We start from the raw sequence: 18,509 nt of genomic DNA, 5'->3' as shown, positions 1-18,509 counted from the left end.
TGGGTCAGTGGATGTAACAGTACGTGGTGGGGTGCAGAGGTGTTCAACACTCCACTCACTTTTAATTAAATATCCTAACATGAGGCAGGAATCCATTTTCTAATAAAGATCACACACAGGAATAAATATACTTGTCCAATTTCTGTTAGATGAAAAATATATTTAGTTTGGTAAGTTTGGGTATTTTGACCCTGTCATTGATTTTATATATATATATATATATATATATATATATATATATAAAATATGTGTGTGTGTGTGTATATGTATGTATGTATGTATGCGTATGTATGTGAGCTATAAAAAGGATGATAATATCCACCCCACCCCCCTCCAACCTCTGTAGCCTCATTATTGCCAAATATGAAGGGTTAGATCATCTGCCAATATGCCAATATGGAAGCTCGGAATATAGGAGCCAAGTTTGAACTTTCTAGGAAACGCCAGAATTTGGCGTTTAAAAATCATGTTTTTCACTGTCCATAATTTTTGAGTTTTATTTTTTTTCATCACAAAAAATGACCGTCTGTACGCGGCATAAGGAATGCAGTGGAGGACAGAAAGGTGGTTAGGCAGTTGAACCAGGCATCACTGAAGAGAAGCTCAGACTTCTTCTTTTTTGTGTCCATGTTTAAGAATTTTGTTCTCAATGATGGTGGACACATTTTTTCAGGCCACCTTGCTGTAGGGTCATTTTTATTTCATTCAGTCTATGTGATCCATCTCATTTTGTGAGCATCATGTTAGAATGCAACTTAGAAAAGAAAGCTTCTACATTTACGTTGCCTGCTTTATATTTGCTAATGTTGTTCATGGTAGCTCTTTGTCAATCTTGACTTCTCAACAGAGAATGGTAACTACCACTGGGAGAAACAGTCTGTGTTTTTGGTGGGAACAGTGTGGAGGCAGCAAGGCTTTGGCTTTCAAAATATGGAATACAAGCATACGCATAATAGTAAAGGCATTCGGGGGACTGGGATATGCATACGGCTTCATGGCAAGACTGTTGTTTTCCCTGCCCTTCCCTAAGGGATATAACAGAAAGGCATGAGTTACTATGGCAGTGGACTGTACAGATGGGATCTATTGCAGGTAGAGCTGTTTTCTTAGGTGCTAAAGGTTACTTGTTGAAGCCTACAAGCATTCTCTAAAAGCTGTCATGTGTGTATACTTGGTCGACTTTGTGATAAAAAAAAAAAAATACTACTTGGAAATAAATACAGATTAGTTGAAATTATGACCACAGTGTCCTTATTTCTCTTGAGGTAATTTTTGGACAGTGTAGTGGAGATTAGCACAGTTTGAGATTTTGCCATTCAGTCAATATTGCCAACAATTGAACCATGCTATTTAATTTAATATACAATGGATGTGCTTTGGATGGGCACATCTTTTGAGTTTGTACAAACTGTCATTTAAAATCAACTTTGCCCTCCGCATGCTTTAGGTAGGGTGTAGGCTGTTCTGCCAAATATAGGACCATGTATCTAAATGGTATACGTTCATGTTATAGCATTTAATATAATAATTCCTCAGCAACTTATCCCGCGTCGAATTTTGAATTTTTTACGTCGTTTGCATAAGTCGTTCGCGAATAGGGCTTGACGTAATTTACGTTCGCGTCGAAAGCAATGACGATTTGCGGCGGAATTTTGAGCATGCGCACTGGGATTCTTTCACGAACGGCGCATGCGCCGTTCGTAAAAAACGTAAAGTACGGGGGGTCAACAATAATTTTAATAAAACACGCCCACATCATCCCCATTTGAATTAGGCAGGCTTACGCCGGCCCACATACGTTATGCCGCCGTAACTTAGGGCGCAAGTTCTTTATGAATATGGAACTTGCGCCCTATTTTATGGCGGCGTAACGTATCGGAGATACGTTTCGCCCGCACTAAATTACGCAAGGCTATCTGAATTTAGCCCTATATGTACAGTTACTACCAGATTTGTATAGGTTTTTTTTTTTTTTGTTCCTCCTGTTTTTTTTATTCTTTGTATATTTATTTATAATTATGTTTAGTTTGTATGTAGCACCGTGGCCCTGTGAGATGCATTTCATTCTACCGTATGTCCTCACGTGTAGTAGAATGACAATAAAGCTTGACTTGACTATAGTAGCTAAGGAGACCACTTTGGTTGTGCTGCACCCAATACTGGCAGGATTCAGCTGACTTTCGAAAGCCTGTCTACTCAAACTTTTTTAATATATTTGTTGAATTCATTCTTACTGTGCATGTTCATCTCAATATACTATTCAGTTTATAAATTAAACTGTAGCAAGGAGTAGTTGTATGCACTCTAAAGCCTCATACACACAATCGGATTTTCTGCGGACAAAGCATAGGACTTTTGTCCGAAGTGCGTTGGCCAGGAACTTGTCTTGCATACAAACGGCAAAGAATTGTCAGCCCACAAACACGAAATACGTGCTTTTTCAGCTTTTTAGCGCCACCCTTTGGGCAACTTCTGCTAATGTTGTGTTATGGTGAGCATTGCTTCTGAGAATGCGTGTTTGTACATTGGAGTACACACGATCGGAAAATCCGACAACACTTTTCTTGTAGAAAAAAAATAAATACAATTTTCTTTTTCTTTTCTTTTCTTGGAAAATCCGACAACACACAATAGTTGGCTGACAATTTTAAAGCACGCTATTCCACATTTTGTCCGTGGAAAAACTGACAAAAATTGTCTGATGGAGCATACAAACGGCCTGTCATCACACAATTCCCGTTGCATAATCCAATCGTGTGTACAAGACCTAAGAATAGCTTTCAGGATAGTAAGAATGGAAATTGTGTACTAATTGGTTGCTGTGGGTTACAGCACTTCATTGCTCTTAGCATAATTAGTAAATTTGCAAGCTTATGTTTGTAATTGGCAAATAAATATCACAAAAGGTTTCTACTCTCGATAGGAAATAACTCTTATTAGTTTATATCAGAAATCTGTAATTATTAAATGTTGTGTTTTTTTTTTTTAATTCATCAGATTTCTCTGCAAATAATAATTTTTGTACTGTAGTGCATCATAAATTCTATCTGTTTGACCACATAGAAGGTCCCAAAGGGTGTTTAAATGCTGTCTGGCAAACTGAGAAAGTGAGCCTTTGATGTGGTCTGAGTAATGTTGTAAACCCTTTTATTTTGTCAGACGTGTTGGGAAGGAATGAAACTTGCCGTACAAGATAATTAATCTTAGAATACGCTTCTGTGGTGTTTTGTTTGCAAATTATATTGCCTGCAGAAAAAAAAAAGAGGGTGACATTTAAGTTAATGCAGAGAAAATCTGAATATTATAATAAGGCATATTGCAAAACAGATTTATTGAAATTATAATTTGGTTGAGTTATCTACATCAGAAGTAATTAACTATGTTTTAAAATAGGACGAAAACGATAGAGATCCACATAAGACAATTTAGGAGAAACAGAACCCGTCCTATTTATCAATCGGCATGAGAGCTTGGAGTTGGCACTAACTGTCCTCAGAGATAACCTGTGAGCTGCCGGCTGGGGTTAACTTGTCCTTGAATGGCTTTGTTGATGTTCCGTTTTTACTGAATAAAGAGTTAACCATGCGCCATGCTGAGAAGTGTAAGAGAGAAATGAGATACAGGCGGAGAGGAAATCCCTGTTGGAAGAGCTGCTTTCTATGTAGCCCATTGCCAGGTGCTTGACACCGAGTTGAATACTGGATGGATGAAGCTTTGGAAATGACCGACTCTAAGGAAAAGGAGCCTCCTGCAGAGAGAGTTTCTATTTTCAAAGACCCATCAGTTTCAGTGGGAATGTTAGAGTCCCATATGTTGCTACTGACATTGAGTTAAGCCCCCTCTGCCCCCCCTCCTAGACTTTTTTTCATGCTACCCTTTAATAAGACACAGCTACCAAAGAGGTTTCCCTGACTGCTCACAAAATGAATTTCAATATGTTGCCAATGAGCTAAGCGGCATGTTCCCAACTGCTAATGGATCTGAATTTCCATCCATTATTAATAGGAAATGTACTCTGTTTTCCTTTCTGTCCCCCCTCCCTCCTGCTCCTTGTGTTGTTACCAGCAGGACATGCCACTAATACAGCTTTGTGGGCCTGGAAAGTGAAAGGAGATCCTGGCAACACATGAGGCTGTTATATCTGCTGCATATTCCCTACCTCACTCTTTTCCCACTCCTTCTCTTGTAAACTTTTCTGCTTCTTCCCTGTCTTTACATCATCCCCTCATGCCTGTTTCTTGACCTAGCCTTTTGTCTGAGGTGTGTGTCTGGAACAACTTTTGCGCACTTGTTTTCATGTTTTCTTAGATTACAGGGCAGCGGGGCCTACCTTTGAAGCTGACTAGCCTTTTGTCTCCCCCCATGCACTCCAGTAATTAACTTTGTCCATCTTTTATTTTGTTGCAGTCAATCGCAGTCCACTCTGCTGAGCATCTTCTCCCAGGAGTACCAGGTTAGAAGTTTCTTCCTTTGTGAAGCTTGACAGGTGCTTAATTGAATGATGAATGTCCCTTTATTTCTTTGTAATTGAACTGCCAGCCCGGTGATTGGTTTGGAAGATGTAAACCCCTCCACCTCCCTCCCCTCCGCTCTACCCCCTCCCCTTATCAAGCGTTGCCTGATCCTGAGTGGATGCCTGCCAAGCTTTACCCATCCATCTGTCTAATAACATCTATCCCTTGCTTATTTGGTGGACCCGTAATAAATTATGCTAAACCATTATTATTCTGACAATAATAATTTCCCTGCGTTGCATGGTTCCGTGTGCTAAATGTTTGCTGACTTGCACTGTCAGGGCTACTTTCCCTCGCTGACAGAGATTATGATAAACGACCCTCTCTTGGAGTGGCAGAAGGCAAGAGAGGCAGAAAATGGAGTCATTTATCATCCAGTGACGGGTGTCAGTCATATGGCAGCTCTCCAAGGAACCGTCACAGTTGTTTTTTTTTTCCCCCATTCCATTCCATTTTTTGATCTTTGGTTCTAAATATATACACCCACACACACATTTTTAAATTAAAAAGAACATTACTCCCTTGCTCTTTAGAAGTTTGCAATACAAAACGGAGGGGCCAAATTGGAATGTAATTGGAATTGACGAAAACGTACACCACGCTTGAAATTTACAAATAATTTTGTTTAGCCGTAGTGCTATTTTTTCTGAAGTTGTTTTGGTAAATCTATTTAAATTCTGTTTGTTACTGCTTTATTTGAGGCAGACCTTCACGTTTTAAGAGACACAACGGGCCAGATTCACAAAAGAATTACGCCGGCGTATCTATTGATACGCCGCATAATTTTAAATTTCCCGCGTCGTATCTTTGTTTTGTATCTACAAAACTAGATACGACTGCCTCTGGGTACGCCGTCGGATCGTAGATGCATTTTTTCCGCTGGCCGCTAGGTGGCATTTCCGTCGAATTCCGTGTTGAGTATGCAAATTAGCTAGTTACGGCGATCCACGAACATACGTCCGGCCGGCACATTTTTTTACGTCGTTTCTGTTCGGCTTTTTCCGGCATATAGTTACCCCTGCTATTATGAGGCGTACTCGATGTTAAGTATGGCCGTCATTCCCGCTTTGAATTTTGATTTTTTTTCGTCGTTCGCGAATACGGCTGTACGTCATTTACGTTCACGTCAAATCCAATACGTCCTTGTGACGTAATTTGGAGCAATGCACACTGGGATATTTTACGGACGGCGCATGTGCCGTTAAAAAAAAACGTAAACAACGCGGGGTCAAGTCAAATTTAAATAAAACACGCCCCCAACATCCCTATTTGAATTACGCGGCCTTACGCCGCAACACATACGTTACGCCGCCGTAAATAAGGGTGCAAGTTCTTTCTGAATACAGAACTTGCGCCCAAAGTTACAGCGGCGTAACGTATCGGGGATACGTTGCGCCAGCAGAAAGACTCGCTGATCTTTCTGAATCTGGCCCAACATGTCCAAAATTAAGGCCTATGCAGGGTTTTTAAGATCTGTGTATAACTAAGCAAGCAGGAATTTTTTTTACACCCCGTCATGTGTGGTTACTAATATACTGCCACACAGATCATGGGATACACATAAAAATTACCACTGAAAGCATTTTATAGCCATTTAACTTTTCCACTATCCTAAATCATCCTGCCTGCTTCAATGGGAAAATACTTATCTAGGTGTGTTCCATCACTCAACCACCTTTCAATTATATAAGTTAACTGGCATAAGTATACATCTTAAAATAGATTGTATAATTAATAATCCATAACAGTCCTAAATGTCTACCTATGTATTTTTGTAGTAAGTTTTTTCATGCCAACTCCACCTAAAACTGATATTCAGTTTTTCTTAAAAGCCAACAATCTGTTTCACATGCCATTTTTTTATTTCTTCCCAAGTGCTTCATTATGAAGCCAAACCATGTGTAACGCATTTTAGTAGCGTTTACGTGTTTTTAATTGACAGTTAATTTGTGAAGCCATCAATGATACAGGGTAATTTTTGTTTTTGTTTTTCGAAACCCACACTGATATGGGACAATCTCTCCACCAAAGTCTTTGCTAAATTTAAATACCCAAAGTTGTTTCAAATATCTCATCCTAAATTGATATTTCTTTATGGTGGAGTTGGCCTTCAAACGTAGGGTTAACCTCCAGAATGTTTCTTATTTTTTCTCAACTTATAGTTCACCTCTACTTTGCCAATGCATAGCCAATTAAAATATCTAAATAAAATTGTCTACAGACCCACAGCTGCTTAAAGTGAAACTATAGCCAAAACATTTTATTTTTATTTGGATACAGTGGGGAAGGGTTAGAACCTCTGTTAAGGTTAAATGTTTTCTGGGAGTTCGATAGAGAGATTTCCCCTTACTGTTCTGTGAACAACTTCTTATAAGACAGGAAATTTGGAAACTCTCCTAAAGAAAAACAACAGGAATTAAAAGCTGACAGAAGTTCTTGTATTCTCCTATTTTAACTTACACATTGCATTTTAACGTCCATTTGTGTTGGTGTTGAAGAGCTTTTCCCTCACTTCCTGTCTAGTGAAAGGTTATACCCGGGACTGTTAGGCTGCTTTCACATTGCAGCGTGGAGCCGCGGTGACGGTATAGCAGCGCTATGTAGCGCGGCTATACCATCGTATTTACCGCGATATTCGGGTGCTAGCGGTGAGGTTTTAACCCCCGCTAGCGGCCGAATAAAGGGTTAATACCGCCCGCGTTGCATTACCGCGCTACCGCGCTTTCCCATTGATTTTAATGGGAAGCGCGGTATAGGAGCGGTGAACACACAGCTCCTATACCGCGGTAAAGATGCGGCTAGCAGGACTTTTGGTGCGCTCCTGCTAGCGCACCGCTTCAATGTGAAAGCCTTCGGGCTTTCACATTGAACACTGCAGGGCATGATTTTTCATGCGGTATAGCAGCGCTATTTTTAGCGCTGTACCGCATGAAAAATGCCCCAGTGTGCAAGGGGCCCAAGTAAGGTGAAATCTCTCACATTAAACCCTGGACAGCAGTCAAATCTGACAGGGGTTCTAATCCTTTCTCACCCTATTCAAAACTAAAAAAATAAATACCTGCTGTTCACACATGAGCAAAATACAGATTCATTTTAAAGCCTGCATGCAGGCTTCAGCTTTTTAAAAAAAAGCAATGTGTACTACATTATTTTAGAAATAATTTGCGGAGCTTTCAGAAAACTTCTGGGAATGTTGCTGAAACCTTTAACGCACACTTTGGCTACATTTTGGGACTTCTATTTAATTTTTTTATTTAAAGAATGCTCAATTATTCATCCATCTATGTCTCCATTCTTTATTTAGTCACTTTGAAAAATACCCCCCCAGCATTTCTGGCCATGACCATCTTGAGTAAGGCCTGGAAACAAGGAAGTAACTGAAGAAATATATATAAAAAAGTTTAGAAAAAGTAATTATGATATATCTTCCTATTTACTAATGCTAGAGGCATAAGGATTAAAAATAGTCAATGTAGAATGACGGGTCACAGCGTTAAGCTGTACCAACATGGGCGAGCTCAAAGGGGACACGACAGTTTTCTCGCCTGTCCCCTTTGTCTTTCCAGGTCGGGCCGCCGCGGGCAGCAACAGCCGCGGATTGGCTGTAGAAGAAGAGCGCTGATTGGTCGAGCGCCGCCGAGCCCCCTGCGCTGGAGGCTATATAAGTTCCACGGAGCGGCGGGAAGTTGTCAGCTTCCAGTCAGAAGCAGCGCCCACCCCCCCCTCCCCTTTTGTTTTGGTTTGTCACCTTGAGTACTATGGATTGTCCAAGTTGGGGAGTAGTCGTCCAGCTTTGCTGGATGGACACCTGTTATTGTAACATCTTAGCCAAAGATGGCTTATTTATTTATTTATTATTTATTTATTTATTTTAATAAAATTGTAACCCCCCGTTTATCATAACACCGTGGCCGATTTTTACCACTAATAAAGAAGTGTTGGATTATATTGGTGTGTTAGTCTTTTATTCAACTACCTTTGTGCTAGCCCATGAGAGAGTGAAGTTATGCTTTAAACCTAAAGCTTAATGGAAATGCTAACTGCCATTTTATTTAAGCTGTTAGCAGGTGTCGAAGAACTTGAAGGGGTTGTAAACCCTTGTGTTTTTTCACCTTAATGCATCCTATGCATTAAGGTGAAAAAACACCTTGCAGTGACCGACCCCCCTAGCCACCCCCCCCCAATTAACTTACCTGAGCCCCCAAATTACCTCATTGGGGACGCGCCGTTCCTCTCTCCTCGGGCTCTCGACTCTTATTGGATAGATTAATAGCAGCGCAGCCAGTGACTCCCGCCGCTGTCAATCAAAGCCAACAACGCGGGCACCGTGGGCGGAGCCAAGTCATACATTCGGCGGCTATGGATGCCAAATGAATGACTCGGGGTCATGCCCGCAAGGTAACCCCCCCTGGAGAGAACTTCTCCTACGGGGTTATCTGATGCAGGAAGGAGCCGCAAGACTCGCCGGGGGACCCCAGAAATGGACGATTGGGGCCACTCTGTGCAAAACGAGCTGCACAGTGGAGGTATGATGTGTTTGTTATAAAAAATAAAATTAAAAAATTTTTTTTTTCCAATCACTTGAAGTATCTTTTTATGACCTCATTCACACAGGCGCATAAGCCATACCTCTGTGCAGGGTCATGTTTTTGGGCCCTGGAATGACAGGCGAATCAAGCAGCCATGTGCAGTCAGCCTGTCAAAATCCATGACAGCCTGAGACCGGGTGGTTCTATGGATCTTCCTGCACATGCCAGTGTTTACATCCATGCAGGGATGGGTGCACAGCTGTTTTTACAGATAATCTGTGCCCATAGCTGTACGGATGTAAACACTGGCATTTGCAGGAAGATTCGTACACCCGTTGCATATCTCAGACTGTCATTGACTTTGACAGGTTGACATGGTGCATGGTGCTGCACAGAAAACCTGTAATTCCCTGGCTGCAAAAAAACTACCTTCTACATAGAGGTATGAGTCTATGTGCCTGTGTAAATGAGGCCTTAAATGCAAACACTGTGAAATTACAAGTTAAATATAGTACATACATACACACTTGTGAATCTGTGTTCGCTTTTGCTTTATCCATAATTTATATTACCTGTCCTATTACCGTCTTGTAGAGTGTATGCCATTTACTTCCTTACCACTATTGGGTAGTGATGAAGGCAGTGCTACCATCTAAAGGAAGTAACATAATACAAAATTGGCATAATAACATACTAAAAAGTAAGGTGTAGACAGCCTATGACCTCTGAGCTTTGCAACTAGCAAAGATTAAGCCAAGGGGTACCTTTGCACAGCAGCTGGGAAATCTATTGAAAAAGTCATAATATGCATTGTTTTGCAAGACAGCATACCTGCATGCACTGTTTTTAACTTGCAATTTTTAAGAATGTTTGCATAAAAAAAAGAAAAACAGGGAACTTTGGTAGTTCTTTCTGTAGGCGTTCAACAAGTTTTAAGTAGTGCTAATGTGCTGAAATCACATCTCCAGCTGAAGAAGAAAGCTGCTTGGAATTTTCTGAAAGCTTTGCAAATATTTTGTGAAAGTCTGCTGTACCGACTGCTTTTTTATATAAGCTAAAGTTTGTGTGTACAGGGCATAAAAGTTAAAAACTCTTATGCCCTGTACACACGATCGGAGTTTCCGTCGGAATAAACTCTGACGGGTTCCCGTCTTGCATACATACACACAGACACACCAAATTCCAACCGTCGAAAAAGCGGTGACGTACAACACTACAAAACCTAGTAAAATTAAGTTCAATGCTTTCAAACATGCGTCGAATTGTTTCCGAGCATGCGTGTTTTTTTCTCCGTCTCCGAGTTCCATACAGACGAACGGAATTTCCGATATAATTTTCCATATATAAAAAAAGTCCAATGGGGCACACACACGATCGGAATATCTGATGAAAAAATTCCGTCTGATTTTTTTTCCATCGAAAGTTACGATCGTGTGTACGAGGCATTAGGGCTTGGCAGCCACCTTGCAAATTTCATGGAGTAATTTAGGATACTTTTGTGTAAATTTTAAATGGAGAGCATAATCCCGTAGCAAGTGTAGTGCAACACACATTGGTAATAAAAAGTTAAATATTTTTTTTTAGGATCGAAAAAACAAAGATAAATATTTTTTTTTCAACAAATCCTATAAACCAGTGGTGTCCAAACTGTGTCCCGGGGTACACAAGTTGCTTGCCTTTATCTGGCCCTTGGTGCACTATTCCTCCAATAGATACCAATGATGGGGTACTATTCCTCCCACTGACACTATCGATATAAGGTTCTGTTCCTCCCACTGACACTATGGATGAGGCACTATTTCTCCAACTGACATTAATGATGGGGCACTATTCCTCGCACTGACACAATAAATGGGGGACTATCCCGCCAACTGACACAAATGATGGGGCACTATTCCTCGCACCGACTCCATAAATAGGGGAAATCTATCCCTTCAACTGACACCAATGATCGGGCCACTATTCCCCCATCTAAAATCAATGATGGGACATAATTTACTGACACTGACCCCGGGGATGTTTCTCCTCCCACTGGCCACAGTCCGGCCACCTAAAATCTGAAGAACAGTGAACTGGCCCTTTGTTTAAAAAGTTTGCAGAATTCCTGCTAAAAAAAAAAAAATCAAATGTATGGAGATATTTTTTTTTTAATTTTGCTGTAATATATTGCTTTTAATCCCTATTGCAGAAGCTTATGAAAAGGACTCATGCAAGGCATCATGCTCCAGACATTGTGGAATTTTACTACGAATGGTAATATGTTTATCTTTCTCTGGCAATATTAATAAATCTGTTAAAGTGACACCAAATTTGAATTTAAAAAACAAATTCTGTTGTATTCTTAACCCAAAAAGTCCCTTCTATTGTTCTCACCCTTGTCCAAATCTCCAGTTTTTACAAACAGACTTCTTCTTAGAGGATGGCTATATTCATTCTCCATGGTCGTACTGTATTCAGGAACATGACCCATCCGCCCAGCCATTGCTCACTCCTGAGATGGACGATAGTCTTTACATTAACCACTTGCCGACCACCTAACTGTAAATGTACATCATGATTTTGACGTTAAATACCAGGGTTATGGCTGCAACTAGATGCCATAACCCCGGTATCTTTATTTCTTTGGTCGGCCAGCTTTCCGATGAAAGTGATCCCAGTGGCAGATTCGCCTCAAGATCACATTTATAAGCCCCCCCCCCTAACTTTACCGGCTAGATTGCCACCATTCATCTCTATGCCCTTGGAAGACCGGAGCGACGTCAACGTCCCTTTCCGGTTCTTGAGCCATGTAAACATGTTTGGTTTTTTTGTTTGTTTTTTAAAGCAAAAGATAAAAACTTTTTTTTTTTTTTTGATCTTTTGCTTTTAAGGGTAGGGGAGAGATTTGGGGTATTTTAGACCCGTTGGCCCGGATTCAGAGAGATCGGCGCATCTTTAGATAGGCGTAGCGCATCTCATATGCGCTACGCTGACGTAACATTGAGAGGCAAGCTGAGTATTCACAAAGCACTTGCTCCCATATTTACGCTGGCGTAACGTAAATGGGCCGGCGTAGGCCCACGTAATTCAAAGTAACAAGTCAGTGGGCGTGTTGTATTATAATGAAGCGTGACCCCATGTAAATGCATGGCCGAACGAACGGCGCATGTGTGCGCATGCTCAGAATCACGTCGAATTTACTCCCTAAGATACGCCGGCTCCATTCATGCGACGTGAACGTAACCTACGCCCAGCCCCATTCACGTACGACTTACGTAAACAACGTAAAATACAACGCTGTTCCCGCGCCCATACCTTAACATGACTTGCGCCTGCTTTATGAGGGGTCAACTTACGCCGGACGTACACCTTACGTAAACGGCGTAGCTTTCTGCGAGTGGCGCAAGTGAATCGGCGTATCTAGCTAATTTACATTTTCAACGCGTAAATCAACAGAAGCACCCCTAGCGGCCAGAGTAAATATGCACCCAAGATACGACGGCGTAAAATTCAGGCGTATCTGCTTTCCTGAATAAGCGTATAAATACGACGGCGCACATTTGGACTTACGACAGCGTATCTGGGGATACGTCGTCGTAAGTCCTTTCTGAATCCGGGCCCAGATCTTTCCATAAAGAGGACCTGTCATGCTGTATTGTTTTTTCAAGTGATGTTTACATTCCTTGCAGTAGCATAAAAAGTGATCAATTTTTTTTTTTTAAAGGACAGTGTAAAAATTAAACAAATATAATGAAATAAATGTAATAAATTTAAAAGCTCCCCGCGTGCAGTACTGAATGCATACAAAGGTCATGCCCACATTGTGTTTGCACCACACATGTGAGATATCGCCGTGAACATCCGTGCGAGAGCAATAATTCTAGCACTAGATCTCCTCTAACTTTAAAATCATAACCTGTAGACATTTTTTTAAGTGTTGCCTATGGAGATTTTTATGTACCATATTTTGGCTCCATTCCACAAGCTCGCGCAATTTTAAAGCATGATAAAGCAACAAATGTCAGAGAAAGGCCTAGTCAACAAGTGATGTGTCCGAATTATTTTTGGAGAATTGGGATATTGGGATATAGTTTAATGTCACTTTAAACTGTGCTTTAAATAAACACTTAGGGCCAGATCCACGTAGGGTGGCGTATTTTTAGGCAGGCGTAGCGTATCGTAGTTGCGCTACGCCGCCGCTACTGAGAGGCAAGTGCTGTATTCACAAAGCACTTGCCTCTAAAGTTACAGTGGCATAGCGTAAATCTCCTGGCATAAGGGCGCGGAATTCAAATGATGAACAGGGGGGTGTGTTTTATGTAAAACAAGCTTGATCCCACGTAAATTACGCTTTTTTTGTACGGCGCATGCTCAGTATCACGTCGGATTTTCAAATTAAATTACGCCCGCTCAATGCCTAGACGACGTGAACGTAATTTACGCAAAGCCCTATTCGCGAACGTTTTACGCAAACGACGGAAAATTCTACACTGGCCCGACGTCCATACTTAACATTGCGTACGCCTCATAGAGCAGGGGTAACGCTACGCCGAAAAAAGCCTTACGTAAACAACGTAAAAAAAAACGCCGGGCGGACGTACGTTTGTGGATTGGCATATCTAGCTAATTTGCATACTCGACGTGGAAATCGACGGAAGCGCCACCTAGCGGCCAGCGTAAATATGCACCGAAGATCCGACGGCGTACTAAGATGTACGTCAGTCGGATCTAGCCCACATTCAGTCGTATCTTGTTTTGTGGATACAAAACAAAGATACGATGGGGCATCTTAGAAATTACGCGGCATATCAATAGATACGCCGGCGTAATTTCTTTGTGGATCTGGGCCTTAGTCTGGATTCACACTACAGCATTGGGTTAACACGCATCATTTAATGCAAAGCAGGTTAATGCATGACATAACTTGCCTGGGTTTAACCACTGCAAGGAAAAAAAATGAGATCCTAAAATAAATGTTACTTGCACCCTTTTTTACTACTAAATAGAAGTTTATAAGTTGTAGCTTTTACACTAAACAAGCTGCTCTAAAATATTATAAAACATTTTTTTACTACTACTACTTAAACTACTTTTACTACTTTTTAAAAACAAAAAAAATAACTCCATATCTGCGGTAGTAGCTGATTGTTTTTTTCCCCAGCACTTTAAAGAAGATTCTGTCATAAAAAAAAAAAAAAGTCAGCAGCTACAAATACTGTAGCTGCTGATTTTTAATAGACAGACATTCAGGGATCCAGGGCTGGTTCTTTGGGTTCCCAGCTCCGCCACCTTGGATGCAGGAAGCTGCCTGTGACTTCCTGCTGCTTCACATCTGATTCCCAACTGTATGAGTTGCACTTTGCTTTGTGAATGACCTGCAGCATCCTAGCACCTGCTTAGACCTGTTACATGTCCTAGGAGGTTTCAGGCAAGGAGAGGTTGGGGGGGGGGGGGGGTTGCCGACCTTCCTCCCAAGTTGCCTAGGTTAGTGATCTTGAACCTTGGCACCCCAAATGTTTTGGAACTACATTTCCCATGATGCTCAACTACAATGCAGAGTGCATGAGCATCAAGGGAAATGTAGCTTCAAAACTTCTGGGGCGCCAAGGTTCGCCATCACTGGCCTAGGTGATCTAAGTGAAAATGGAGTGGGTATCTGCCAGAAATAGGTACCTGGGGCCTGATCCACAAAAACCCGGCGTAACTTAATTTTTCCCGTTTAAGTTACACCGCCGCAAAATCTCTACCTAAGTGCCCGATCCACAAAGCATTTACCTAGAAATTTTGAGCGGTGTAACTTAAATCCGTCCGGCGCAAGGCGTTCCTAATCTAATGGGGCGAGTCCCATTTAAATTAGGCGCGCTCCCGCGCCGGACGTACTGCGCATGCTCCCGACGTTATTTTCCCGACGTGCTTTGCGTGGTTTTACGTTGCGCCGGGTTTTGAGAATCGCGACGGGCGTAAAAAAAAAAAAAAAGAGTTGCGGCGGGAAAAAAAAAATGACAGCGACGCGGGATAGAAGGGTCTACTTTTACAAGGTGTAAACAGTTTACCCCTTGTAACAGCAGCCCTAATTTTGCGACGCCAAACTAATACTTACGGAGAAAAAACGAAGCGTAAAAGCTTCGTGGATCTCCGTAAGTGCTAATTTGCATACCCGACGCTGGATTTCGACGCGAAATGCCCCCAGCGGCGGCCGCGGTACTGCATCCTAAGATCCGACAGTGTAAGTCCCTTACACATGTCGGATCTTCTGCCTATCTATGAGAAACTGATTCTGTGGATCAGTTCCATAGATAGAAACAGGGATACGACGGCGTATCAGTAGATACGCCGGCGTATCCCCTTTGTGGATCAGGCCCTCGCTTCCTAAAAAAAAATAAAAAATTAAATCAAAAAAAGATTACAGAAAGCGGAACTTCCGTTTTTAGGTGAAGTTCCACTTTAAAGTGGAATTCAACCATGAGGTAGAATATAAACAAGTTACTAGTTCATTATTCTTTTATTTTTCAAACATATTAATGCAAAGCTGGGTGGAAACATCCTAAACATCAAAGTGGGCATGAATGACCAAAGAGGCATTTCTCAGCAAGAGTCTCCAAGATCGAAAAGAAGCCAGCAAGTCACTTAGCCCAGAGGGTTACAGCTATACCCAGGCTGTATATCTGTTGTGAGGGAACTGACCTTGTATTATAAAAGTATTTTTTTAAAGAGACATTTTAAGTTGTTATAACAGTGTTTGAATAATGTTAGATGTAATTTCCACATTTTAATGCTTGTTCTCCTACATATTTGTAATGCTAATAAATGTAGAGATTTGTAGGTCACCACTAGAGGGGGCTCTGTATTTGACTTGGCCCTTTTCAACCTCCTGCTTACCAGCTGTTGAGATAGGATATCATCTGCATAGGAAACTGTTTATAAAATAGTGGCATATCCTAACAGCCTATATACTTGGTGGAATTGTTCATAATATATGTATACACTTTTTATGTACTCTTAGTTTATCACCCACTCCATTTTTGTGGTAACCACATACCGAGTGAGAAATAAACAAAATAATTTTTTCTTATTACACACAGAACACTTGAGTGTGTCTAACTTACCTGGAACGTAGAGTTGAGGGTTTTCCCTACTTTAGGTAAATCCACTTGAAACGTGGACGGGTTGACTTGGCGCTACACTTTTATTTCACATTTATTATCACAAAATTATTTTTGGTGTGTTGGCTGCCCACTTATATACTTTACGATTTTGCGCAATATAATCACATATTTACAAATATAATTACGGACAATACTATACATTCTTTCTAAGGAGAACCCATTTGTGTATATATTTAAATAGTTTAAAGCATACCTGAGGTTAGGTTGTTAAAAGTACTTCTGCCATTGAATACTAACATGTAGCTTTCCTAATAAGTATCTTGGGATCCCTGAGTCACTCTGATATATAGACTTCAACACACTTTCCACATAGACAGCCTGGCTCTACCCCCTCCCACTGATTGTTGGGTCACTGTCGCTCATTTCGGTAATGAGTTTGATTGGTTTATAGTGAGGCAGTTGGCGGAAGGGATCGGGCTGTCGACCTGGAAAACGGGAGGAAATTTACATCCAGAATACTGAATCATTGGGCTGTTAGAAAAGTAATGCAACTTGTGGGCATCCAGAAGTTTTTGCTATTCCATGACAGCTGTACTTCAGAAACCTAATTTATAACTTCAGGTTTGCTTTAAAAACTCCGTTCTTTATAAGAATCCCTTTTTTCATTGCACTTGATTTAGATCATGTATTGTAGATAATAAATTGGCCTATATAAGCATATGGTCCAAGGTGGCCTGTTGTTGAAATTCTGTAATTTTTGTCACATTCTCTTTCAGGTACTTAAGTGACATAGCGACAGACCCAACAGCACCTGTCCTACTCAACCTAGCTAATGAGGTAAGGCTAAATTGGTTTACAAGCAGCAGCAGCAGCAGCACCTGCGTGTATTGCCAGCAACTGTGCAGAATGTACTGTATGTGTCATATCTAACAGTCAGCTATATTTACACATCAAGTCTAATTGCATACATGCTGAGATGGGCAGTGTAGAAAACACATTTCGGTAAACAAAAGTGTGTGAAAATAGATTTCCATATGCGGCTGTTTTCAGTCACCGTTGAAAATGTTTGTCATTTACAGTTTCATAAAGAAACTGTTCCATGAATGCTGAGGTTAAAAATAAAAACGAATTTGCATGTTATAAAACATATCCAATTACATTTATTGAGGTATGCAGCTGCCATGAGCTTTACCTCTCCTCATCGCACCCATCTTTTCTGTGCAGAAATAAACAGGAATGCTTGCCTTGCCAAGCTGAGCGTATGCATTTGTTTTAGGGACGGCTTACACTGACAGTATTTTTGTGTCTGAGGTTCTGCGTCTGGCCATTAAATTGTATGTATAACCAATTTTTTTTTGGCGACCCATTTACAGTAAATATACTGCGAGTGGGTGGCACAGCTAGGCACTGCGACGTACCTGTACTTCCTGGTTTGTTGGCGCATTTGTGCGTGCCGCCTGCTGACCTACGCTGTGATTGGCTACAGCACAAGTTTGTCAGCAGGTTTTTGCCCATGAACCTGCTGATCTGCTGTAGCCAATCACAGTATGGCCCTGTGTCTTGTTTGTAAACAGACACAGGATCTGGCCGTTTCTTCTCTCCCTGAGCCCTTTTTTGAGTAGAAAGCCAGGTCCTGTGTGAGTAAAACCAGTGCATACATTTGTTAGGCACATTTACTGTAACCCTTTGATTGCCCTGCCCTGCAATCATTAGTACAGTGTATAGTATTCGTGACTTAATATATTGGTGTCACTGCGAAGTCAGATAGCATCTCTCCCAGCCAGTGTCTGTTAATGTCAGATTGTCCGTCACACTATCGCAGTCACATTATAGGTTCGCTGATCACCGCCACCATTACTAATATAGTTTCTGTACGGATCAGTATGTTGCTTATGATGAGAACTATAAAAGCGTCCCCAATACACGATTGGTCACTGATCACCATCTTACTAGTATAGTGTCTGTACAGATCAGTATGTTGCTTATGATGAGAACTATACTAGCGTCCCCAATACACGATTTGTCACTGATCACCATCTTGCTAGTATAGTGTCTATACAGATCAGTATGTTGCTTATGATGAGAACTATACTAGCGTCCCCAATACACGATTTGTCACTGATCACCATCTTGCTAGTATAGTGTCTATACAGATCAGTATGTTGATCATGATCAGAATTATTCCTAATATTATTGTGTCCCCAAGGATCAGCCCAGATCACTGAAAAAACAAGCGTTTGACCCCCCCCCCCCTCCCTTCAAAGAAAAACTGCAGTGTCATTATACATTTACATTATACATTATACATATCACTGCCAACTCTGATATATTGTCCAAAACTGCAGTGATCAGGACTGATTTCTGCTAGCACTAGAAGTTCA

At 41.1% G+C, this 18,509-nt stretch overlaps 1 protein-coding gene across 7 annotated transcripts in view; it reads left to right on the top strand.

Annotated features, from left to right (window-relative positions):
* The window catches only part of CDIN1 (CDAN1 interacting nuclease 1), a 482,433-nt gene that overhangs the window by 119,685 nt on the left and 344,239 nt on the right, over nt 1-18,509 (top strand). For 3 of the 7 annotated variants that reach the window (XM_040333849.1, XM_040333848.1, XM_040333852.1), the window contains exons 3-5: nt 4,408-4,453; nt 11,232-11,296; nt 16,905-16,965. In XM_040333849.1, coding sequence (XP_040189783.1) covers nt 4,408-4,453; nt 11,232-11,296; nt 16,905-16,965 — 172 coding nt within the window. Of the gene's footprint in view, nt 1-4,158; nt 4,261-4,407; nt 4,487-11,231; nt 11,297-16,904; nt 16,966-18,509 lie in introns of those variants that run through there. The other 4 variants (XM_040333850.1, XM_040333851.1, XM_040333853.1 and 1 more) reach the window with 3 other exon arrangements.

Source organism: Rana temporaria, chromosome 13 (assembly GCF_905171775.1).
Source record: "Rana temporaria chromosome 13, aRanTem1.1, whole genome shotgun sequence".
Lineage (NCBI taxonomy): Eukaryota > Metazoa > Chordata > Amphibia > Anura > Ranidae > Rana > Rana temporaria.
Note: the sequence above shows the minus strand (reverse complement) of the source record. Positions and strands in the feature narration are given on the sequence as shown.